Below are 25,183 nucleotides of genomic sequence, written 5' to 3'. Positions count from 1 at the left end.
TTCCTGGCCACAAGGGCCCAGTGCTGGCTCATGGTCACCCTGCTGTCCCCAGGACCCCCAGGTCCCTTTCCCCTACGCTGCTCTCTAATAGGTCATTCCCCAACTTATACTGGAACCTGGGGTTGTTCCTGCCCAGATTCAAGACTCTACACTTGCCCTTGTTATATGTCATTAACTTTTTCCCCGCCCAACTCTCCAGCCTGTCCAACTTGCATCAGGATATTTCAGCAAAATCAAATGGGTTAATTCCAGTGTTTTTTAAGGATTGTGCATATTGTGACCTTAAACTCATTTACAGATGATGCAAAAAAATGAGTGAATAATTTCAGAAGGAATTTTGCAGTGTAAACCCCAGGTAATATTTGATTACAAGGTAGACTTGGTTGACAGAGGTGATTTTTCATCTTTCTTAGACTGAAGAAGAAACTTTGGTTTAAGATCAGTCAACCAGAACCTTTATGATCCATCTGTGATTTTGGGAATAAGAGAGAATACCCTCATTTTGATACAAAGTCAAGAGTTCACAAGTGACTTTCAGTTTGTGTTTGGTGCCTCTACTAAATTGTATTTAGTTTCTAGCAAATGTCTTTGCTTTGGACTGAGATGAGCTCATACATTACACTGCCAGATATCTCTAAAATCAGTTTGTTTTTAACTTCAGTTAACGGAATACTCTCCTGTAAACCTTTTGTTGAAACATTATTTATATTTCCAAAGCCTCAGTAACTGCTTCTTTTGCGGATACTACCCAAAATGTGCAAGGAGTGTTGAATTAACTCTTATGCTAAAACATTGTTGGGTAACTCCTGAGATCCTGAAACTTCTATCCGTGTAGTCTTCATGATTTGTGATCAAACCACCTTAGAAAATCCACGTACAACTTTAATAGTGTGCTTGGCAATGTCATCATTAGTAATTTTTTACGTGTAGAGAGGTCAGATACGCCACACATTTGGTCAAAACCAAATATATATCGATTTGCATTTTGTTGCATAATCACAGAATGTTAGGGATCGGAAGGGGACCTCAAAAGATCATCTGCATATCTTGCTTTATTTCTTGGGGAACTCACTGAGTTCTTAGTTCTACCATTTCAAATGAATAAGATTAATATTTTGCGTTATTAACTTACAATTAGTTTAATTAGTTCTTGCACAGGGATTTTGCACAAAGGTGGGATGCACAGGGAGTTTGCACAAGGGGTGTGCGCAGGGGTTTGGCATGGGGGGGTTTTGCATAAGGGGTTTGCACAAGGGTGGGATGCACAGGGTGGGGATTCACAACGGGTTTGCACAGAGGGTGCAAATTTGAACTTAAAATTAGTTTATTATTAACTTAAAATTAGTTTCAGTTAATTCTTCTTTTTTCATGTGGGCTCGTGTTTTCCTGATTGATGTAGGAAGCTGCTTGATGCTACACCCGTTCCGACTGACCAGAAACCATCGGTCTCTAAATCTGGACGAAAAATTAAAGGAAGAGGCACAATAGTAAGTGACTATTTTAATTATGTTCTTTTCTTTCCTCTCTTCTCTGACATTGAGCTTTGAATTCCCTCGGGGGCTTCGTCTGATGCTTCATAACTTGTAGATCTAGAATTTATGGGTTGTGCATCTCCTGATGGTCACACACACACAATGCTGAGGAGCAACAGTTTTCTTTGCAACTTCGATAGAATCACTTCCATTCTTTGTTGTGCTTTTTGACGTTTTAAGTCAACCTTTTGTTTCCTTTTTTAGCTACTTCATGTGATTTTGTCCAATTTCATCCTGGCTGAGGTCAAGTCTGTGGAATTTCATAGATGACCTGGGATGGGCAAGAAGTTCCTTTGCAGTGCTGCTAGTGAAGCATTTTTACAGATATACAGACTCAATCCTTTTTGGTTTTTACTTTCCAATCTAAAACCTGCCACTATTTTTGCAGATTTAATTTCTGCTTAATTTTATTGCTATTCTCAAGACTTTTTGCCTTGGTTCTGTACTCAAGCAACACTTTTCTTGTCTCTTTAATAACCCCCAAAACATTGCACAGCAACACTTGTTGTTTAGTCTGTAGAAAAAGGAGAAACTAAAAAAAGAAGCTTTTTTAATTGTGCATTTGATTCTGGTGCAATTAAACTTGTCACACACTGTGGCTGAGCATATTCTTCCCCTTTAGAAGGTTTTCCTGGATCAATTTATTACGCAGCGTTTGAGTGACTAGAAAACAAACCAAGGGTTGCTTGTGAAATTTTGGAATTGCTAAAAAAAAGACAACAAGTTCATATGTAGAAATTGGTATCTGTATAGCTGAAAACACTTTTAGTTAGAATGGTCTTAACTGAAACTATTTTAAGCTGTGTGATTGAGTATGTGATAGCCACTGGATTCGAGAAGTGCTTTTCTACTGATCCCCCGTGATGCAGTTATTTTAAACCGCAAAATTAACAGCATAGATGACCTTAGTGTGGACCAAGGTATTGTAGTATTTGAGCCTGGCCTGAGAATCAGCCCTTGTTTCATAGAATCATAGGATCATTGCAGTTGGAAGAGACCCTCAGGATCATGGAGTCCAGCCATAACCCAACTCTGGCACTAAACCATGACCCCGAGAGCTTTGTCTAAATGCCCTTTAAACCCCTCTATGAATGGTGACTCCAGCACTGCCCTGGGCAGCCTGTTCCAATGCCTGAAAGCCCTTTCGGGGAAAAATTTCTTCCCAGTATCCAAACTAAACCTCCCCTGGCGCAACTTGAGGCCGTTTCCTCTTGTCCTATCACTTGTTCCTGGGAAGCAGAACCCGACCCACCCTGGCTCCAAGCTCCTTTCAGGCAGTTCAGAGATCAGAAGGTCTCCCCTCAGCTCCTGTTCTCCAGCTGAACCCCCCAGGTCCCTCAGCCGCTCCATCACACTTGTGCTCCAGCCCCTCACCAGCTCCGTTCCCTTCTCTCCACTCGCTCCAGCACCTCAAGGCCTTTCTTGGCATGAGGGGCCCAAAACTGCCCCCAGGATCCAAGGTTTGCCCTCCCCAGCGCTGAGTACAGTGGCACAATCACTTGTCTAGTCCTGCTGGCCACACTGTTCCTGACACAAGCCAGGATGCTGGTGGCCTTTTTGGCCACCTGGGCACACGCTGGCTCATGTTCAGCCATTGTCCACCAACACCCCCAGGTCCTTTTCCCCCAGGCGCTTTCCAGCCGCTCTTCCCCAGCCTGCAGCGTTCATGGGGTTGTTGTGACCCCAGTGCAGGACCCGGCACTTGGACTTGTTGAACCTTAGACAATTGGCCTCAGCCCATCGGTCCAGCTGGTCCAGAGCCCTGTGTGTGGCCTTCCCACCCTCCAGCAGATCAACACCCCACCCAACTTGGTGTCATCTGCAAACTGACTGAGGGTGCACTCGATCCCCTCATCCAGATCACTGATAAAGAGATTAAAGAGAACTGGCCCCAGCACTGAGCCCTGGGGACACCACTGGTGACCAACTGGCCACCAACTGGACTTGGCTCCGCTCGTCACAACTCTTTGGCCAACGTTAAATCTGATCGCTGTCTTTGCATCTGACAGCTCTCGTTTGTATTTAACGCTTGTGATATCCAACAAAGGAAGCCTTTTAAAGTGAGTGTTTTGAAATATTTATGCAAAGACACTTGGAAAAACAGCTTAAAGCTGAGTGGAATTGGCTTTTGCCAGGGATTTGGGTGTCAGTGTCTTTTTTATCATGGTTTTCCCACCTTCTTGACAAAATTAAGAATGAAAACCAGTAATACCAGAAATAATTTAGAGTTAACGATTAGTTGGAAAACATTTATCCACCATCTCTAATAGTCTGATTAGCAATAGTTTCTACCCAGGGTGAACTTGTTTGATGCTTTTTGAAATAGTCATTTATAGTTTTGAATCCTCTTGGGTATAATATGAGAGAATTAGGGAGCTCCATGAAACTTCCCAACCTGTCATATTCCATTCATCTGGAAAAACCTTTCTCAAGTAGCTGTTGCTTCAGCTGGAAGGGTAAGGAAGCTTCAGATTTTCATTACAGCTTATCTTTATTTTTTTTGTTAATATAAATAGGATGTCTTAAAAGACTTCTGCCTGTAATTTACTGAATAAACCAATACACATTTTTCTGTTTTTTATGGGGGGTAAACTGAATTTTGCTTGCTTTTAGAAATGACCCGAAATAGAGTGAAATCTGGGGCTTTTTCTCTGAGCCAAGCAGCATCTGATTTTCCTCCCAGGATTTACCCAAGTGTGAATCTAACTGGGTAATGGAAAACAACGAGTTAGCAATATTATAGGTTTTTCTCTGCTGCACAAGCAGCTCTTTTTGCTTATTTTTTTAAGTATGAAGCTTTATTACAGTTTTGTGAAAGGTTTTTCTTGTGAAAGGTCGTTTTTGTTGGGTTTTTTTGCTTGGACGCTGTCTTAAACTGGATTCCCGTTTCTGACCAGCTGAGCAAGAGTCGCTTTAGAAACAGGGCTTGTCTTGACTCGTACAAACAGCGAAGTGTCTGTGAACTGGAGTGAAATGTCTGTGCTTTAGCATCCTGAAAAGTTGGTTATCCTCAGTAATTGTGTTATTCCAAAAGGTCAAGGGAATCCGTGACCTCTCCTTAAATCTTCCTTTTCTGTTTATAAAAATTATTTAGCTGCTGGCCCCTCTCAGGCTTTGTGAAAGGCTCTCAGAATGAAAAGAGAGGGTCAGCTATGTAATCCAGTCTCATGTGGGATACATGCAAACCAAAAGTGGGTATTTGGGGCAGGAAATCTAGAATTTGTGTTTCCTTCACGGGCTCAAAGGGTTCTAGTAAATGGGGTTATTTCAGGCTGCAACCAGTCACTCGCAGGTTCCACAGGGATCCATCTGAGGGCCGGCGCTCTTCTATGTCTTTATAAATGACTCAGGACTTGAGGGATTGCTTGGTAAGTTTGCTGGTGACACAAAACTGGGAGGAGCTATCGACACTTTGGGGGACAGAGAGGCCCTGCAAAGGGATCTGGGCAAGTTGGAGAACTGGGCAATCACCAACCGCATGAGGTTCAACAAGGGCAAGTGCCGGGTTTTGCACCTCAAACCACGGCAACCCCGACTGTACAGACAGACTGGGGGATGAGAGGCTGGAGAGCAGCTCCATGGAGGGGGTTCTGGGGGTTCATGAGCCAACAGTGTCTCTGGAGACAAGAGGGACCCGTGTCCTGGTGCATCCAGCACAGCACGGCCAGCCGGGCAGGGAGGGGATTGTCCCGCTCTGCTCGGGCCTCACCTGGAGCATTCACTGTGCGCAGGTCCTGGGCACAGGAGAAAAAGGAGATAAAGCTACTGAAGAGTGTCCAGAGGAGGCTACGAAGTTGGTGAAGGGTTTGGAGGGGAAGCTGTATGAGGAGCAGCTGAAGTTCACTGGGTTTGTTCAGCCTGGAGAAGAGGAAACTGAGGGGAGAGCTCATGGAGGTTACAGCTCCTCAGGAGGGGAGCAGGAGGGGCAGGACTGAGCTCTTCTCTTTAGTGACCAATGACAGAACTCGAGGGAATGTCAGGAAGATGTGCCAGGGGAGGTTCGGGTTGGACATGAGGAAAAGTTTCTTCACCCAGAGGTGCTGGACACTGAACAGGCTCCCCAGGGAGGTGTCACGGCCCCAACCTGACAGTGTTCAAAAAGAGACTGGACAACGTCCTCAGACACACGGTGTGAACTGTGGGGTGTCCTGTGCAGGGACAGGAGTTGGACTCCATGATCCTTGTGGGTCCCTTCCAACCCAGGACATTCTGCGATTCTATGACTCTGTGTGGATAATGTTGTCTGGCTTGTGTTACACATGCAAAATCTGTGCAAGAGATGCCATATATTCTCTCCATTTTCCAACAGTCTGTCTTTGCTTTCCTAGCGGTATCACACCCCACCTCGGTCACGGTCGTGTTCGGAATCCGATGATGATGAGAGCAGCGAGACTCCCCCTCACTGGAAAGAGGAGATGCAGAGACTGCGAACGTATCGACCACCGAGTGGAGAAAAGTGGAGTAAAGGCGATAAGTAAGATCCTTACTGCAGACTTAAAAGCATCTTCATTTCTTTACACAGGCTTTAACAGATTGTGTAGGTTTACCGTGTCATTAGTGTTTGAATAAAAAATGAAATATCTCTGGTTAACACATTCCATTTAAATTCCAAATATTTAGAAGTAGAAAACTTTCTCAAAACCTTCCCGCTTGGTAACGTGGTACCAGATGGACCTGGGCTGAAAAGCAGCATCAGAGATGGTGCCACCTTGGATACTTATTTAAGCAGTAATTAATTGACCTGTCCAGTTTTCCTCTTGCTTTCCAAAAGGCCTAATCCTGTCGGATCTCCTTTAGCCTGAAACTTGGTTATAAGGTTTCTTTGGATGCCGAATAAGACGGTCAAATCCACCAATCCTAGATTGCTTTAATGATTCTTGTCATTGCAAACTCTGTGACTTGATCCTAAATACGAGCTCCTATCGGATTATAATAGATAAACCTCAAAAGGAAAGCTGAAGAATATTATATATAATAATTATTAACTGCAAATGTTTCTGATAGTTCTTTTTATATATGGAGTGTGTTCAGTTTATTGCTGTGTTGCAGCTAAAAGAAAACTAAATGAGATGGTGTTTTCAAATCTATGTTTAAATGTGGCTTAGGAATCCTATAGTTGGAGAGGTCAAAGTCCTGTGGACTAGAGTAGTTAAAACATTAAATCTCTTTACACAGGTTCAGCAATGTGCAGAATTTGCTGATGTTTGCTGATTTAACATCTCTCGATAGTAATATAATTCCGTCTCCTAAAAGAAGTGCAACAAGCTCAGTCCAAACATAATTGTCTGGTAGTATTAATGGGGTGTGTGTTGGGTTTTTTTAAACTTAATTAATTGCATTGGAGGTGAGGGAGAATAGTTTATCTGAAGTTTTTAAAGAATTCCCGCTTGTTTGGTTTCTAGGTTGAGTGATCCATGTACAAGCAGATGGGATGAAAGAAGCACATCCCGGAGATCAAGATCTTGGTCACGCAACGGTTATTCTGATCTAAGTACTGTGAGATATTCGAGCCATCACAAAAAGCACAGGAAAGAGAAAAAGAAGGTGAAACATAAAAAGAAATCTAAAAAGCAGAAGCATCTCAAGAAGCACAAACAAACGAAGAAAAAGAAAACATCGGCCTCGTCGGATGTAGAGTCCTCGCATTCCTTCCTCAGGAGGACAAAATCATCGTGCGATCGCGAGAGGAAATCTCGCTCTTCTTCATTGTCCTCTAGGCGTTCATCCAGAAGAAACTGGTCTAAATCTGATAAGGACGACCAGAGCTCATTGACTTCATCAAGCAGAGGGACTCGATCATACTACAGGTCCAGATCCAGGTCTAGGTCTAAATCAAGATCTTATTCCCGAAGAAGTTCTAGATCAAGATCCGCCTCTAAATCCTCACGTTCTCGAAGTCGGTCAAGGTCGAGTTCTAACTCAAGGCACCAAAAGACCGTTTCCAATTCTCCACGAAATATTTCAACGCAATTAAATGAAAATAAGTTGATCAAGACTGCGGAGCCTGTTAGAGCAGTTATGCTCCCAACTGATAAAGTCGTCATACCGCCGGTTGTCCCAGAAAACCTCCCCGTTATACCCTTAAGTGACAGTCCCCCACCTTCGAGGTGGAAACCTGGCCAGAAACCGTGGAAACCATCCTATGAGCGAATTCAGGAGATGAAAGCGAAAACAACTCATTTAATACCCTTGCAAACTAATTACAATTTAGTCGTCGTTAAAGAGGCCAACACTTCTTCCTCGTATCGTAAGCAGCAAAGGAGTTCGGACAGCGATCGAAGCGGTTATTCCAAATCTCGGAGCGAGCGCAGCTCGGATAGTTGGCCGAGGTCAAGAAGCAGGTCCTCTCGGAGCAGGTCGTACTCGAGGTCTTACACGAGATCTAGAAGCCCATCCAGCTCTAGGACAAAATCTCCTTCTTCTGGCAGATCACCGAGTAAATACCGCAGCGAGAGGTCAGGTTATAGCGATTCGACGTCTTATTATTCCCTTAGTGACGATGAGAGACATAGAAACAAAAGAAAATCGACGGCGGGGGATCAAAAAGGTCGATCTGTTAAAGTGAGGCAAGAAACGAGCTCGGAAAGCACTCTCCCTTATAAGAGTACAAAAGACTACGATGAGTCCTCGCAAGGATTGAAAGAGAGCGACAGTTTATCATCTTCGGACTTCTCCACTGACAGTGAGGGTTCTGCCAAAAGGAAAGCCAGCCAGGAAAAAGAAGGCCGTTTTCAGTTAGAAGGAGATCCTCAGAAACAGGACAAAAATAGATTAAATTTGGAGAGAGGGGAGGAGAAATCCAAGGGTGAGCGGGATTCCGATCGTGGCAAAAAGAAAGCGGCTAAGGAGAAATCTTCCGAGCAACCTAGAGGTGGTGCAAAAACCAAACGAAAATCGTATTCGGGTAGTAAATGGGACTCGGAGTCCAATTCTGAAAGAGGGGAGACAAAGCGTAATAGGGGAGATTCCAGACCCTCCTCTGGTAAAGAAGAAGGAGAAGCCACGTCAGGATCTGACACAGAGCTCAGTGTTCCTGAAGGGATCAAAAAACAGTTGAGTTCTTCGGAATTTCTGGATTTCGATTGCGCGTGGAAGGTGAGCAAACGGTTGTCGTCTTCTGAATCGGAGAGTTCTTGTTCCAGCTCAACAAACGTCAGAGCAAAGTCCAAGAGACACAAACACGGATCGAAAAAACCTCTGAAAAAATCACATTCCAAAAAGGCGAAAGAAAAATCCAAAGGGAAAAAGGAGAAGAAGCACAAAGTTCAGAAAAGAAAAGAAATGTTTCACTGGCAGCCCCCCCTGGAGTTTGATGAAGAAGATGATGATGAGGTCAATGAAAAACTGGTTCCCAAGGATGATAAAAAAGAAAAGCAGCTTAGCAAGGACACAAAGGATAAAACCCAAGTTTATGAAAAGGATGAAACAGCCAAAGATAAAATGGGAAATGGTGAAAAGGCTTGTGAGGACGAAAAGCTTCTCGGTAAAAACACTACATGTGATGCCTCACCAGATCGCAGCAACCTTAATAAAGATAACATCGAAACAAACGCTTCGACCGGTGTTTTAAACTCGGGAATAAGCGTGGCCGCTTGCAAGAATGAGGTGAAACAAGCTGAGGAAAGTAACCAGAATGGACTGGAAGATGTGATTGAGACAGATGACAATATGGAGATTTGTACCCCGGATCGGAACTCGCCCGGGAAGGTTGATGTGGATGTTTTGTCTCCTGTCATCCTCACTGCTAAACCTCCGGCTTTAACCGCCGCTATAAACAGAGATTTACAGGACGAGCCCCCAGAACAAGATGCTGCCAAACTAGGGAACAATATTATAGACTTTATTAATATTAAAGAAGAAAAAGAAACGGGAAGGCAAGAAAATAATTCTGTCCCTGCGTCCAGCGCTAAAGACTGTAGTATAAAAAGCGAAATTCCTGAAAATACACTGAGCAATGTGATCGATAATAAGTGGAAACCCTTGCAAGGCGTTGGTAACTTACAGTCAGCAACAGTTAGTGCTGCTGCAGAAGTGAAGAACGTTGCTTCGGCACCAGAGCCTAAACCGGCGGGTTTAAGGATTGAAATAAAAGCCAAGAACAAAGTAAGGCCTGGATCTCTGTTTGATGAAGTGAGAAAAACAGCGCGGCTGAATCGGAGGCCGAGGAACCAAGAGAGCTCCAGCGAGGAGGAATCTCCAAGTAGAGATGACAACAGCCCGTCCAGGAGTCTCAGCAGGTCACGAAGTAAATCCGGATCTAAATCCAGACACAGAACAAGATCCATATCTTACAGTCACTCAAGAAGTCGATCCCGAAGTTCTACGTATTCATATAGGTAAGAAGTGTGGGCTATTCCCACAGAACTTGAAAGTTCTGATGTTTTTCAGCTTGCGTTTTTCTTTTAAAAAGCACCGGCTCGTTTAGCAAGCACGGCATAAATATTTAGATGAAAAGATAAAGCTTCGTAATGCTTTTGCTTCCTGTTTTGTGCTGCTCTTTTCAATCATACTCTACTTTCAGCTTTTCAAATTGTTCATTGATTGTAGGTCAAGGAGCTACACGCGAAGCCGAAGCAGAGGATGGTACAGTAGGGATCGCTCAAGAAGTCGAAGTAGTTCTTACCACAGTTACAAGAGTCATAGGTGAGTTTTTCTACTCGGAGTAGCGTTGAGTATGTTACAAAATCAGTAAATTGCGCACAGCGGGTTGGAAATGTGTTGAAGGATCTCTTGGAATGCGCAAGTTAGAACAGGCAGATTGCAAAATTTCCTGTTACTGTAAAATAATTGTGTTGGATGGATAAGAGATTGCGAGCAAAACATGTTCCTCTCCCCTCACTCCCTTCAGCGCTTGTTTCTGATTAACTTCAACTGTCTTTTTGCTTTTGTCAGTCGAACCTACAGCAGAAGCAGATCCAGAAGTAGTTCTTACGGTCATCACAGTCGATCCAGGTATGGATTATAATTCCATATAAACCCTGCAATCAATATAAAAATATCTCAGAAGAACACCTCTTTATCTATGGTACTTTAGAATATCATGATAGCGAATCAAAATAAGACTCTTAAAAGCTGAGAAGAACCAAATCATCCTGGTATTATTTATATATGATGATGGAGATCATAATGAACACATTTCCCTTTATTGTCACAATAAAACGGAGTTATAAACAGAATCTGTTGCTTGTTTTCGGAAGTATTAACAGGCAAGATTTTTACCGCATCTACAATTTGTAGCGACAACACAACTTTTTAAATGCTGAAGTCTTTTCTAGATTAATAAATTTGAAAATGTAGCTGTTGTTTTAGAGATTATTGTTCTTGTATTTAAACTTCTATAAAACGTAGAATTGCTCCGTTTGCTGCATTCTTCAAAAGCCATTTCTGCATAGCCACTTACTCTGTATATAACCGTCTTTAAAACGGGCATTTAAATAGCATTTTAGACAAGAAATTGTAGATTTTCAATGACTTTCTTTTCCCTTTAAAGTCGCTCATACACGTACGACAGCTACTACAGCAGAAGTCGAAGCAGAAGCAAGAGGAGCGACAGTTATCGAAGGTCTCGAAGCTACGACAGGCGATCCAGGTATGACTTTGACATTGTATTTATGCAAAAGAATGAGCTAAATACATACTTAGGATGTTTATGAAGGCTCATGGATTTTTTCCCTCCAAGCTTAAAAAAATACCATTACCAAAACAATTAAACACAATTAAAACTAGAGCAAGTGTGTGAGTGAGGAAATGAGAATTTCTGACATAATGAATTTTGAAGATGGGGAAGAAACCAGGATAAGGGAGGTTGGTCCAGTTCATTGTGTGTCTGCATTCAAAATAAGCACGTTTGGGCTTTTTTTAATAATTTTAAATATTTCCTAAAAACTACAGCAAAGCAGCTCCCAAGATTTAAATCAAGTTCCCTGTTACGAATTAAAATCTACCTGGTATGCAGATAATTCCTTTGTATGGTAAATTCTTGGTTAGACTGCAAGAGTGGATTTAAAAAACATAGAACAGAAGAAAACCGGTAAGGGAACTTAAAAATTGCAGGATCTGGAATGAATTTTGAACTTCCTAGGACAGGTTTTGAAATAACATTTTACCTGCAGATCCTGTTTTCATCTGATCCGTTTAGGGTAAACTTAATTATACTCAGTCCAGGGGAATTCTATAGGTGTGAGTACATTTCACAAAGAGAGATGGAACACGCCGCCATATAGACACGCCGCCATATAGACACGCCGCCATATAGACACGCCGCCATATAGACACGCCGCCATATAGACACGCCGCCATATAGACACGCCGCCATATAGACACGCCGCCATATAGACACGCCGCCATATAGACACGCCGCCATATAGACACGCCGCCATATAGACACGCCGCCATATAGACACGCCGCCATATAGACACGCCGCCATATAGACACGCCGCCATATAGACACGCCGCCATATAGACACGCCGCCATATAGACACGCCGCCATATAGACACGCCGCCATATAGACACGCCGCCATATAGACACGCCGCCATATAGACACGCCGCCATATAGACACGCCGCCATATAGACACGCCGCCATATAGACACGCCGCCATATAGACACGCCGCCATATAGACACGCCGCCATATAGACACGCCGCCATATAGACACGCCGCCATATAGACACGCCGCCATATAGACACGCCGCCATATAGACACGCCGCCATATAGACACGCCGCCATATAGACACGCCGCCATATAGACACGCCGCCATATAGACACGCCGCCATATAGACACGCCGCCATATAGACACGCCGCCATATAGACACGCCGCCATATAGACACGCCGCCATATAGACACGCCGCCATATAGACACGCCGCCATATAGACACGCCGCCATATAGACACGCCGCCATATAGACACGCCGCCATATAGACACGCCGCCATATAGACACGCCGCCATATAGACACGCCGCCATATAGACACGCCGCCATATAGACACGCCGCCATATAGACACGCCGCCATATAGACACGCCGATTTGTTTTGTATTTTTAATATGTCACATATTAGTGGCAAATCAACCAAATCTCTAAGACTAATATAAATGTTCATCCTCTTTTTCCCAACTTTGTCCCAGCTCTTATTGGACTTTACTCTCACCCATTTTCCCACCTAGTTCTGACAGTAAGAAAACATTTCATCTTGTCCAGGGGGAAATTAATTAGCTTAACAAAGAGTATTGAAATAGAAAGTCATTGCTTTAGGATGTTGGAAGCTTCAGAGAAACAAGGTTGGATTAGGATCCGCACATTTTCTGTGTAGAAAGCACAACAGTAGAAGAATCTCAACTGCAAGTTTATTTCTGTGTCATTTGAATGTGACCTGTGGCTTGTGTAGAACCAGCTGGACTCTGTTGATGTTTGGCCAGGTGCTGAGCTTGGAATTCTTCTGGAGAAGCCAAAATATTTTAATTACGATTTCCACTCTGCAGACACTCACACAATCCTGTTCTTATGGGCCCTAAATTCTTAAGACCCTTTTTCAAACAAAAAAACCCCTGCAATTTATACACCAAGATATGTGAAATTGTCTTAGTTGAGAAACACTAAATTCTGTTTGTTACAATGTATTTCTCAGTGAGAATTCACACTTGCAAAAGCAGTTATTTTGGAGTATTTTTAGCTGTATCTGAGAAAGCAGGAAATTTTATAGTTACAACCACAGACTTCAGTTCCACAGGATTTCATCAAGTAAAATAAATAAGTATTTCAAGTTTGAAGTCATCCAATAATGAATACTTCAGTGATACGTAATGTGATCCTGTAATTGCCTTTTTGTGTGTTTTCTTCTTGTCTTGTGCATCTGTCTTGACAGTGGGTTATTTTATTTTGTGATGTGATTTTGAATTTGAAGCTGGAAACGCAATTTTGAGGCGTTTTAATCACAGAATCCCAGAATGTCAGGGGTTGAAGGGACCTGGAAAGCTCATCCAGTGCAATCCCCCCATGGAGCAGGAACACCCAGATGAGGTTACACAGGAAGGTGTCCAGGCGGGTTGGAATGTCTGCACAGAAGGAGACTCCACAACCTCCCTGGGCAGCCTGGGCCAGGCTCTGCCACCCTCACCAGGAAGAAGTTTCTTCTCAAATTTAAGTGGAACCTTTTGTGTTCCAGTTTGTACCCATTACCCCTTGTCCTATCACTGGTTGTCACTGAGAAGAGCCTGGCTCCATCCTCCTGACACTCACCCTTTATATATCTGTAAACATGAATGAGGTCACGCCTCAGTCTCCTCTTGTCCAGCTCCAGAGCCCCAGCTCCCTCAGCCTTTCCTCACACGGGAGATGCTCCACTCCCTTCAGCATCTTGGTGGCTGCGCTGGACTCTCTGCAGCAGTTCCCTGTCCTGCTGGAACTGAGGGGCCACAACTGGACACAATATTCCAGGTGTGGTCTCCCCAGGGCAGAGCAGAGGGGCAGGAGAACCTCTCTGACCTACTGACCACCCCCTTCTAACCCACCCCAGGTACCATTGGCTTCCTGGCCACAAGGGCCCAGTGCTGGCTCATGGTCACCCTGCTGTCCCCAGGACCCCCAGGTCCCTTTCCCCTACACTGCTCTCTAATAGGTCATTCCCCAACTTACACTGGAACCTGGGGTTGTTCCTGCCCAGATTCAAGACTCTACACTTGCCCTTGTTGTATTTCACTAAATTTTTCCCCACCCAGCTCTCCAGCCTGTCCAGGTCTCTGATGGCAGCACAGCTTCCAGTGTCACCACTCCTCCCAGCTTGGTGTCATCAGCAAACTTGCTGACAGTCACTCTATTCCCTCGTCCAAGTCATTGATGAATATATTGAATAATACCGGCCCCAGCACTGCCCCCTGAGGCACTGCACTGGATCCAGGCCTCAACTGGACTCTGCCCCATTGACCACGACTCTCTGGCTTCTTCCCTTCAGCCAGTTCACAGTCACCTCACTACCCGCTCATCCAGACCGCACTCCCTCAGTTTAGCTGTGAGGATGCTGTGGGAGACTGTGTCAATGCCTTACTCATACTACAACCTTTTCTTTGTAGATCATACGGCTCTGACAGCGAAAGCGATCGCAGTTACTCCAACAACCGGAGCCCCAGTGGAAGCAGCAGATACAGCTGAAAACATTTGACGGTGGAAACTGCGTATTTAACGTTTTATTTTCTTTCAGTGTTATGTTTAAAAAAGAGCTGGTTTGGCAGCATCACAAGTGAAGTCGAAGGGTGTTTACTGAATTAGCTGAAACTTTCCCGTTTAAAATGAACTCACTTGCCGAACCACGTACTTACGGGGAGAAGCACCGAGCTCAACTCAACTGGGATGATTGGTTTGCGTTGTGGTTTATTTGTATGGTTTACATCAAATGCTACTTTTACAAAGTCAAAGAAAAAGAAAACAAACGGTTTTATTGCCTTGAATTGGATTTTCCAAGCCGTGAATGACGTCGAGGTGAATTTTGTCGCCGCTTTCCTGGGTGCAGCGATTGGTACCGTCCTTAAGTATGTTTAGAAACACCTTAAGGCTTTCTGCCTGTTATTAAATACATTCTAACTGTAAAACTGTGAAGAAAACTTCTTACAAAGGCTGCCATTTCTAGTTTATTGAAATGCTGGTTTTTTAATGCTGGAAATGGGGTCCGTGCTGTCTTGTTTGGTTATTGTGTTATATACAGGATATACACAGCAGTTGGGCGATAAAAATGACGCCTGCCGCTCTGTCTTAATCCTTCCCGTACTGTGATACTACAGAAATCTGCAGAAAATGAGATTATACACAATGGGAATAATCAAACCGATGAATGGCGTTTGATCTTAATATCCAACTTGTCTAAACTTTTATGTTTAAAAGTGGATTTTGTGATGAGCGATATTCTTAAGAGTCTAAAACAAGTGGTTCTTTTTGAATTGCAATTCGTATTATGTTGCTTGGCAGATTTCCCCACATTTGGAAGTCGAACGTTGGGAACTGTTGAGTGTATCATGAGTTTGTTCGAAACGCTTTTTAAAAGCTTCCACAACGGTGATTTATTTGAGAAAACAAACAGTTCCTTTATAAAATGTCTGTAGACGGATCCCATTTACCACAGGGAATATGGAATATTGATACTGAAGTATATATATTGTTAATATGACTGCACATATGCCTGATCAAAAGCATGGACAATACTTTCAAGTTGAATACCAAAAATGACTCCGTGTTACAGGTAAACGGTTTGCAAACAAATACACAGATTTCAGCTGAAGTAATTGAGTAATTTTTGCAATATTCCGATTGAGTTGTTAAATTTGTAACGTTTTTTCAGCGTTTAGAAAGATGTTTACTAAGGAACAGTTTTTGTAACGGCATAACGGAAAGTGGGGTCTGTAGTGCAAAAACCAGACTAATGTAGCTTTATTAGAGCTAATGAGCACTGTTGTATTATAGTAGTTTTCCTTACTGATTTTCTGTAATAACTTGAGATGCTCTCAAGTGTTTTCAGCTATCGGAAATGATTTTGGTTTAAAATCTCATCAGGACCCAACAACTTGAAGATGAAAAGCGGTCATTTCTCGCTCGGGTGTCAGTTCATACCGTGTCCCGTTGAATCGAGCTCGCCGAAAACCACCTTTTGATCCGCTTCTGCGACACGGACACAAAGTTCACAATGAGGTTTGAAGACTGGAGGGAATCTCGGCACTTCTCTCCATGAAATGTTTCTATTTGGGCTCCTAAAACTGAATTTGTCAGATCAGCTTTTTCACTTTCTAGAAGAACCCAAAACTCTGGACTTATTGTAGCTCAATGAGAAACTCTCTGTGTGGCCGTAATCCTTTTGAATTAATATTTTGTAAGCTGTTTATGCTTTTTGACATTAAATACATTTATTACTCGAGTCCGAACATTTACAGATGTGTTTCTAACAAATATTTCAGTGATAACTCAAGGTTTGGTGTAGTTTCATAATGTAATTTGGATTTTTCCCCTTACTGAGAAAATAGAACTGGCGTCACAAAATATACAAATATAAACAATGCCATTCAGTAGTAAAGAAAAAACTGCCCCAAAATTGGACTTTGGCGTATTTCAGATCTGACTTTTTATTTGTAAGACCAGGAGAAGAATAATAGAAATAAGGCTGAGGGAGAAATGAAAGGCTGAGGGAGCTGGGGCTCTGGAGCTTGGAGGAGACTGAGGGGTGACTCATTAATGGTGATCAATACATGAAGGGTGAGTGTCAGGAGGATGGAGCCAGGCTCTTCTCAGTGACAACCAATGATAGGACAAGGGGTAATGGGTGAAAACTGGAACACAAAAGGTTCCACTTGAATATGAGAAGAAACTTGTTCCCGGTGAGGGTGGCAGAGCCTGGCCCAGGCTGCCCAGGGGGTTGTGGAGTCTCCTTCTGTGCAGACATTCCAACCCGCCTGGACACCTTCCTGTGTAACCTCATCTGGGTGTTCCTGCTCCATGGGGGGATTGCACTGGATGAGCTTTCCAGGGCCCTTCAACCCCTGACATTCTGGGATTGTATTAATAGAAACACAGTCAGTCAATTAATTGTCCAAAATGACTGCAGTGTCACTAATGGCTGTTTTATATCTTGAATTAAGAGCTTCATAACAAAATTCCATCTGGTAGATAGTTGGAAGGAAGGAGGGGAGGGGTATTTTTACTTATTGAAGTCCGTTAAGTTGCGCTTCAGATCAACAACATTCCCCTGAGCTGCTTTTCTAACGTTGCTCTATGGGGTTTTTTTTGCCATTTTGTTCTTCAAAATTTGTAAAATGAACTTTTATACAGATCTGCAAACGCTGTTTTGTCTACATCTGGAAAAATCTGTCATTGCTGGAGGGAAACGGGCAGGAAAATTAAAAATACACTTCAATTTCCGTATCTGCTTTTGTCCCTCGTGAAGCCGCGTCCAAGTTGCTTTTCCTTCTCCTGACCTACATAGAGAACGATTCCTCAGCAACACCGTCCTGGCTTTACATAAGAGTCACTGGAGGGACAAGTACTTTGACGTATCCAAGTGATTTGAGGTCTCACCATTTCCTAAAGATTATATAAGAGGTTCGCAGCCTTTTTGAGAAGAGACACTTAACAGATGTACACGGAAATCCCAAAACGTGCCTGTGATTCTTTTCCCAGATACGCATTCTCACCTTAGATCTACAGCGTATTGGCAATGTGGTTGTTGGTTCGAGTCGGGGTAATTGCTCAGCAGAATAATCCATTAGTGTGTTGGTTTGGTTTTTTTTTTCCAGTTCTTTTGTTCCAGAAAAACTGGATTTTGTGGGGAAAATCCCGTTTTCATCCTAATGGTAAAGCAGATGACCCTGGGTCTAAGGTAAAAAGGATGAGTGGAAGCGTTGGGAAGAGTTTCCTTGTTTGTTTTAGTCTGGTTAACTTGGCATTTCCCCGCCTGCCTTGGAGGAGGCACCAGAAATCACAGAATCACGCAGTGTCAGGGATTGGAAGGGACCTGGAAAGCTCATGCAGTGCAATCCCCCCATGGAGCAGGAACACCCAGATGAGGTTACACAGGAAGGTGTCCAGGCGGGTTGGAATGTCTGCAGAGAAGGAGACTCCACAACCTCCCTGGGCAGCCTGGGCCAGGCTCTGCCACCCTCACCAGGAAGAAGTTTCTTCTCATATTTAAGTGGAACCTCCTGTGTTCCAGTTTATACCCATTGCCCCTTATCCTGTCACTGGTTGTCACCAGAAGAGCCTGGCTCCATCCTCCTGACACTCACCCTTTCCATATTGATCCCCAGGAATGAGTCACCCCTCAGTCTCCTCTTGTCCAGCTCCAGAGCCCCAGCTCCCTCAGCCTTTCCTCACACGGGAGATGCTCCACTCCCTTCAGCATCTTGGTGGCTGCGCTGGACTCTCTCCAGCAGTTCCCTGTCCTGCTGGAACTGAGGGGCCACAGCTGGACACAATATTCCAGGTGTGGTCTCCCCAGAGCAGAGCAGAGGGGCAGGAGAACCTCTCTGACCTACTGACCACCCCCTTCTAACCCACCCCAGGTACCATTGGCTTCCTGGCCACAAGGGCCCGGTGCTGGCTCAAATCCTAAGCAGGAACTCCAGGTGACACAGATATAAAAAGAAAAGGAAACGAAACTTGTAATTTAAGGTAGCAGAGTGGTGAATGACCACATCAAAGAGCAGCCAAAACCAATAGCGTAGGAAATGTTAAACAACCTCTGCGTAAAATTCATCGAAGGGAAGTAAACAACTTTTTTCCGTATTTTTTTTCAGAGTATCATGTTTTTTGTGCTTAAAAAGCCGTATTTTGTGCGGAAGTTCCCTGTGAGGATCGAGGCCGCGCTCGGGCGCCGCAGAGGTCGCCAAGACGCACAGAGGTAAAAATAGCGCCTGTGTATTAGTGCCATTAAAATAAACCTTAAATCCTGCAATGCTTTAAAAGCAGTACTCCAGTAGGAGCGGTTTCATAAAATCAAAGTGGGGAGTGGGGTATAAATAAGGTGAAGTCTGCATGATTTGGGTTGATTTGCAATAGTTTATCCACCCCGTAGTATGCAGAATATCATGGGGCAGCTCTAAGAGCAAATATTCTGTCTCCAGTGTCAGACGAGCAACTCTCCTACAATAAAACAATATTAAATCAACCATCTGCCCTTCAAACAACTAATTCTGACAAAGCACATATTTCAAAAGCAGCAGCATAAATGCACTTTTCCTACAATTATCGGCGTGCGGAGAGATTTCCTTCCTCATGTTGAAACAAGGGCTATTTGTGTCCTTGCACTCCGGGGTGTAAAGTGCTTGTTGGGAAGATCCCCGGCTATGTGACAGCATATTAAATTTCTGTTGATGGCTTTGTGGGACCGGTGACGATGGTGCTTACGGTGGGGAGCGGGACGTGGTTATTGCGATGACCTTGAGCCGCGCTCTGGAATCCATCTGGTGCGATTTCCAAACCCAGCGCTGCCTGGGATTTAAATCAGGGGAAGATAAAGCTTTGCACGCTCCACCTCTGCTTCACAACCACATGATTGATTTTTTGCCTTAATATAAGGTTGTGAAACTGTCAGGAGTTTCCACCCGCTTTTAAAATGCTTTAGCTGCTTAACTGGGGGCAAGTTAAAACTGTTTTAAAACTGTTTTAAAAGCAATGATATGAACAATTAAAGTGACCCAGTGTTGAATTTAGTAATGATGTCCGTATAATACCTGTGAAGTAGCAGGGATTGCATGTGTGAAATCAGTCTGTGGTGGCTTCAGGGTTTTTTTAAAACCAAGGTAATATTTCACAGTCATGGTTGATGGGGGGGGGCATTAATTTGATGTTAACTGATTGTGCTGGGATGTGTATCGAAGAGTGTAGCACAGCCCCAGAAAACCCACGTCCTTCCCCAACAAACAGGCTCAGCACAGCTTGCGAACACTTGGAGCTCCCACCCTGGCATTGTGTTTTGCAAAATTCCTTAATTAATTCCTTCTTTCAGGCAGGAAGAGGCTGCCCCTCTTGGGCTTGCTTTTTCCTCTGTGAGAGAGGACAAGGAGGATTCTTCTCCTCTCCTTCTGCATGAGCTGCCTGTCCTGTCTCTCGGGCAGCATCTGCGGAATTTCCCCTCTGCTCTGCCCTGGGGAGACCACATCTGGACTATTGTGTCCAGTTGTGGCCCCTCAGTTCCAGCAGGACAGGGAACTGCTGGAGAGAGTCCAGCGCAGCCACCAAGATGCTGAAGGGAGTGGAGCATCTCCCGTGTGAGGAAAGGCTGAGGGAGCTGGGGCTCTGGAGCTGGACAAGAGGAGACTGAGGGGGGACCTCATTAATGTTTACAGATATATAAAGGGTGAGTGTCAGGAGGATGGAGCCAGGCTCTTCTGGTGACAACCAATGACAGGACAAGGGGCATTGGGTATAAACTGGAACACAGGAGGTTCCACTTAAATATGAGAAGAAACTTCTTCCTGGTGAGGGTGCCAGAGCCTGGTCCACGCTGCCCAGGGGGGTTGTGGAGTCTCCTTCTGTGCAGACATTCCAACCCGCCTGGACACCTTCCTGTGTAACCTCATCTGGGTGTTCCTGCTCCATGGGGGGATTGCACTGGATGAGCTTTCCAGGTCCCTTCCAGCCCCTGACATTCTGGGATTCTGTGTGATTCTGTGAACTTCTCCCTGATGCATTTTGGAAAAAGAGCCTTGAAAAGCAGGAGGAGGGTTGGGAACATCCTTGCGAGTGGGAGAGGTGAAGGGGCTGGTTGCTGCATTTCTAGGAGAAACACTTGAGTGGGGAATGTACATCAATCAGAGGGTTTTAGAACTGTAGAATCACAAAATCGTTTGGGTTGAAGGGACCTTCAAAGCTCACCCAGTGCCACCCCTGCCATGAGCAGGGACATCTTCACCAGCTCAGGTTGCTCAGAGCCCCGTCCAGCCTGGCCTGGGATGTCTCCGGGATGGTTCATCCACCACCTCTCTGGCCAACCTGGGCCAGGCTCTCACCACCCTCAGGGGCAACAATTTCTTCTTCATGTCCAGCCTTCAAGTGCTGTTTGAAAAAGTGTGTTTAACAAAAAATGAGAAAGCAAACTTTCTACTGAAAGGGGTAGGTATTTGCCATAAATAAGCTTTGTTGAAATGTACGTAGCTATGTCAATTTTACACGTTTATACTTGATGTTGCAAAACTTAAAGGGAGGTGAGAACCTTCCCAGCTCCTCGATGTGGCCAAACCAAACGCCACTCGTTTCAGATTAAAAGCAATTAACTGTATGACATGGCTCGCTCGCAGAAAATACATCCAATTTCAGGGGCAGCCTCAAATGCAGAGGACTTAGTTTCAGGTAGTCTGCAAGTTTGGGCCGATCAGCTCCAAAGCTTGTTTAGTGTAAAAGAAGTGAGGTCCTAGAACAAAAGTAGCCGTGGTAGTAACTGAGGTGTAGGTGCACAAAGAAAAGGAAAATAAATATATATCTCATCGTCTGTTAGTGTTGTGGTTCAGCCCCAGCCAGCAGCTGAGCCCCACGCAGCCACTCGTTCACCTCACCTGGTGGGATGGGAGGGAGAATCGGAAGGGTGAAAGCGAAGAAACTCCTGAGTTGATATGAAAACAGGTTAAGAAGTGAAGCAAAAGACACACAAGCAAAGCAAAACATGGGATTCATTCAGCACTTCCCACGGGCAGGCAGGTGTTGAGCCATGTCCAGGAAAACCAGGCTCCGTCACCTATAACAGTGACCTGGGATGACAAACACCATCATTCCCGATGTCCCCCTCTTCCTTCTTGTTTCCCTCAAATATTAATACATACTGAACATGACATCATATGGTGTGGAATATCCCTTTGGTCAATGGGTTGCTTGTCCCACCATGTCCCCGCCCTTCTCCCCGAAGAGTCCTTGACTTGGTATAAACAACGACTGAAACTTCGGGCTGTTATCAACATTCTTCTCATGCTAAATGCAAAACACAGCATTACACCAGCTACTGGTGTAACCGTATCCCAGTGAAAACCAGTGCATTCTCCACCCCTTATTCCATACCATTTACATCATGCTCAGGTCCCACACTCTCCAATACACCTTCATTAACCTCCACCCCCCCTTCCCATCCTTTGATACAACACACAAATATAATTGCTTTGATTTATGGACTGCCCCTGTGAAATGCCATTAAAAAGTCCAGAAATGTCCACAAGATGTCCATCGAGGTCATTTAGTCCATGACTTTGGGGCTTGTTCTTCACTGGTTCAGGTGGTTCCTACTGTGGCGATTCCCAAATCTGGTCTTCTCTGGATTAAATATCTCCAAGGCCTTTGTTTTTTTGGAAGGATTTTGGGTTTGGTTGGGTTTTATTTTTTCAGCTTCTTAGCTCTGACCATCACTTGAGTTACTAGAGAGAGTGCAGAGGAGGTGACAAAGCTGGTGAGGGGCTGGAGCACAAGTGTGATGGGAGCGGCTGAGGGACCTGGGGGGTTCAGCTGGAGAACAGGAGCTGAGGGGAGACAGGGACACAAAGAAACGGCCTCAAGTTGCACCAGGGGAGGTTGAGGTTGGATCTGGGGAACAATTTCTTCCCCAAAAGGCTGTGGGGCATTGGAACAGGCTGCCCAGGGCAGTGCTGGAGTCACCATCCCTGGAGGGGTTTAAAAGGCATTTAGACGAGGTTCTTAGGGACATGGTTTAGTGCCAGAGTTGGGTTATGGTTGGACTTGATGATCATGTGGGTCTCTTCCAGCTGAAATGGTTCTATGACCTCCTGCACTCTGCAACCAGCCCGCAACCTCCCCAAATCACCATACCCGAGTGGAGAACAAACTCCAGCTGAGGCTTCATGGTGCCACATGAATCTAAAGCATCGCTCCCCATGTCCTGCAGACATCTACATGTCCCTGCCTGTGGTTTGCTGCTTTCACAGCAGCGTGAGGAGGGCTGATTGCACCCAGGTAGGGTGGTGAGAGCCTGGCCCAGGTTGCCCAGAGAGGTGGTGGATGAACCATCCCTGGAGACATCCCAGACCAGGCTGGACGGGGCTCTAAGCAACCTGAGCTGGTGAAGATGTCCCTGCTCATGGCAGGGGTGGCACTGGATCAGCTTGAAGGTCCCTTCAACCCAAACTGTTCTATGGTTCCCGCTCACCCGCTCCCTGCCCGTGCTGTCTCTGCAGCTCAGCTATTCTTACACAAGCAGCAAGTTTTCCCTTTGTTTCTACTAAATTGCAGTCTATTTTTTTTTCCAGGCTGTTTCTCTAATGTGTCAAGATTGTTTTGAAGTTCCAGCCCAGCCTCCCAAGTACTTGAAGTCCCTCCCGGCTTGGTATCATTTGCAGCTGTAAGAAGCAAATTTTCTATTCTATTCATGCAAGTAATTATTAAAAAAAATATTTTGAGCTGTACCAGGCCTGGAACAGATCCCCAAGGACTCCCGGGCTGTGTATCTCTTCAGTTTGCTGTTGGATCATAAATAACTCCCCCGAGCGATGTTCCCTCCTTCCAGAACTGCTTTCCTCCGGCTCCGTGTCATCTGTCCCTGCCGTCTCTCCCCTCCCAGCTGTGCTGGGGATGTGAGCTGAGCTGGCATCTTCATTTCATGTGAACTTCAGCTCGTCTGACTCGAGCTTCTGCATGTCGAGTCTTGCAAAACCTTCGCTCAAGGTGCTCGTGGCTTATTTTCCGTAGCCGCCCTTGCTCTGTCTCTGAGCTTTTCACCCCAAAACTTCTCTTCCAGGCCTCCACTTCACCCCTGTGACCTTCTCTTCAGCATCCTCCTTGAATTGAGGATGGCAGCACAGACACCAGCATTTAATATTGTTCTTTAGCAGCAATATAAACCAAACTATTTCTATATGATCTTCACCCTGGGATTTTTTGTTGTTTGGAGGATTATTTTCTATGGCTTTGTCAAGAGAAGAAAATACACTGTTTTTTCTGTACGTGAGTATTCACTGAAGAAGATTTTCTTGTCTTTCACATTACCAGTTTACACCCCTATCGTGATGGAAAGGTTCCTGTGGACTTCAGGGACCTAAAAACCAAAGGGCTTTGAAATTACTGCAGTTCCCTTATATTTGATTTGCATCTCCACCAAGTTCTGGCATTTCCACAGCAGCCTTAAAAATCACTCCCTACCCAAGCTTATCTAAGGGAAAAACAAAGTACAAAACAGGTTTGTTCTAAGAAAACAGGTAAAAGCAAGACCAATGTGGTGGGTCTCGTTGGTGGGACTTCATGTGCTGCATCCCTGAGCAGAAACTCCTATTTGGGTCAAAGCTTCTGAAGACTCTCTTGAATATCAACACATCTCCGGGTGTTTCCTGTAATTCTTGCTAATTATTCCAATCAAGGTATCAATTTAGAACTTCCTGGCTGATGACACGCTGTTTCTTACCGCCTTATCCTTTGATGTGTGCAGATGCCTTTGAACTGCAAGCCCCATGCTGGGAAGACCTGTGCAGCTCCCACACCTGGCTCGTCAACAGGCAAACCCATCGCTGCGAACGTGACTTATAAGTGACACCAAAGCTTTTCGTGAGCTGTCGCAGAAATTTGGGGCTTTGAAGTTCACACGATGCAATGCAGGAACCACTTAACGTACATTTTAGGGTAAGGACTGCAGATTATTGCTTCTTCTTGGCGAAGTCTAGAGGTGATAAGTAGTAATTTCGTAGAATCATAGAATAGTTTGGGTTGAAGGCACCTCCAAAGCTCATCCAGTGCCACCCCTGCCATGAGCAGGGACATCTTCACCAGCTCAGGTTGCTCAGAGCCCCGTCCAGCCTGGCCTGGGATGTCTCCAGGGATGGAGCATCCACCACCTCTCTAGGAAACCTGGGACAGTTGCATAATCTTGTCCTGTTAACTGCCCCATTTTCCTGTAAGTTTATGTAGCCTAAGGGTCTTTTCCAGCAGCTACAGGAGATATTTCAGGAGGACATGCAAGGCAACATCTCTTCATTTCACTCCCCTCTGCTCTCCCAGCATCATGGGCGTTGGTGGGTACCAGGCTGCCCATTCCCTCTCATATCTGTTGGCAGACCTGTTGCCCATGAATTTCTTCATCCCTTATTTGAATCTCCTCATGTATTTGGCTCATGTGGCAACCTGCTATTTGTGTTAAACCAATCTCCTGCTCCTTTGAGTAATAGTTTTGATTTGCTGCACCTTGCTCA

General features: G+C 44.7%; 1 protein-coding gene and 1 long non-coding RNA gene across 8 annotated transcripts in view; both read left to right on the top strand.

Moving 5' to 3' along the window:
- NKTR (natural killer cell triggering receptor) overlaps positions 1-16,434 on the top strand; it is a 49,240-nt gene extending 32,806 nt beyond the window's left edge. For all 7 annotated transcript variants that reach the window (XM_065050300.1, XM_065050303.1, XM_065050302.1 and 4 more), the window contains 7 exons: positions 1,400-1,487; positions 5,861-6,006; positions 6,935-9,868; positions 10,080-10,175; positions 10,425-10,484; positions 11,023-11,121; positions 14,606-16,434. In XM_065050300.1, coding sequence (XP_064906372.1) covers positions 1,400-1,487; positions 5,861-6,006; positions 6,935-9,868; positions 10,080-10,175; positions 10,425-10,484; positions 11,023-11,121; positions 14,606-14,684 — 3,502 coding nt within the window. In that variant the 3' untranslated portion in view covers positions 14,685-16,434. The remainder of the gene's footprint in view (positions 1-1,399; positions 1,488-5,860; positions 6,007-6,934; positions 9,869-10,079; positions 10,176-10,424; positions 10,485-11,022; positions 11,122-14,605) is intronic.
- Positions 16,435-18,798: 2,364 nt separating this feature from the next.
- Positions 18,799-24,563, top strand: LOC110364822 (uncharacterized). Its single transcript, XR_002423855.2, has 3 exons — positions 18,799-18,909; positions 23,255-23,346; positions 24,427-24,563. It is a non-coding gene; the product is annotated as an uncharacterized LOC110364822 (long non-coding RNA).
- Positions 24,564-25,183: the final 620 nt, after the last annotated feature.

This window comes from Columba livia, chromosome 2 (genome assembly GCF_036013475.1).
Source record: "Columba livia isolate bColLiv1 breed racing homer chromosome 2, bColLiv1.pat.W.v2, whole genome shotgun sequence".
Lineage (NCBI taxonomy): Eukaryota > Metazoa > Chordata > Aves > Columbiformes > Columbidae > Columba > Columba livia.
This window is presented reverse-complemented; position numbering and strand designations above follow the sequence as displayed.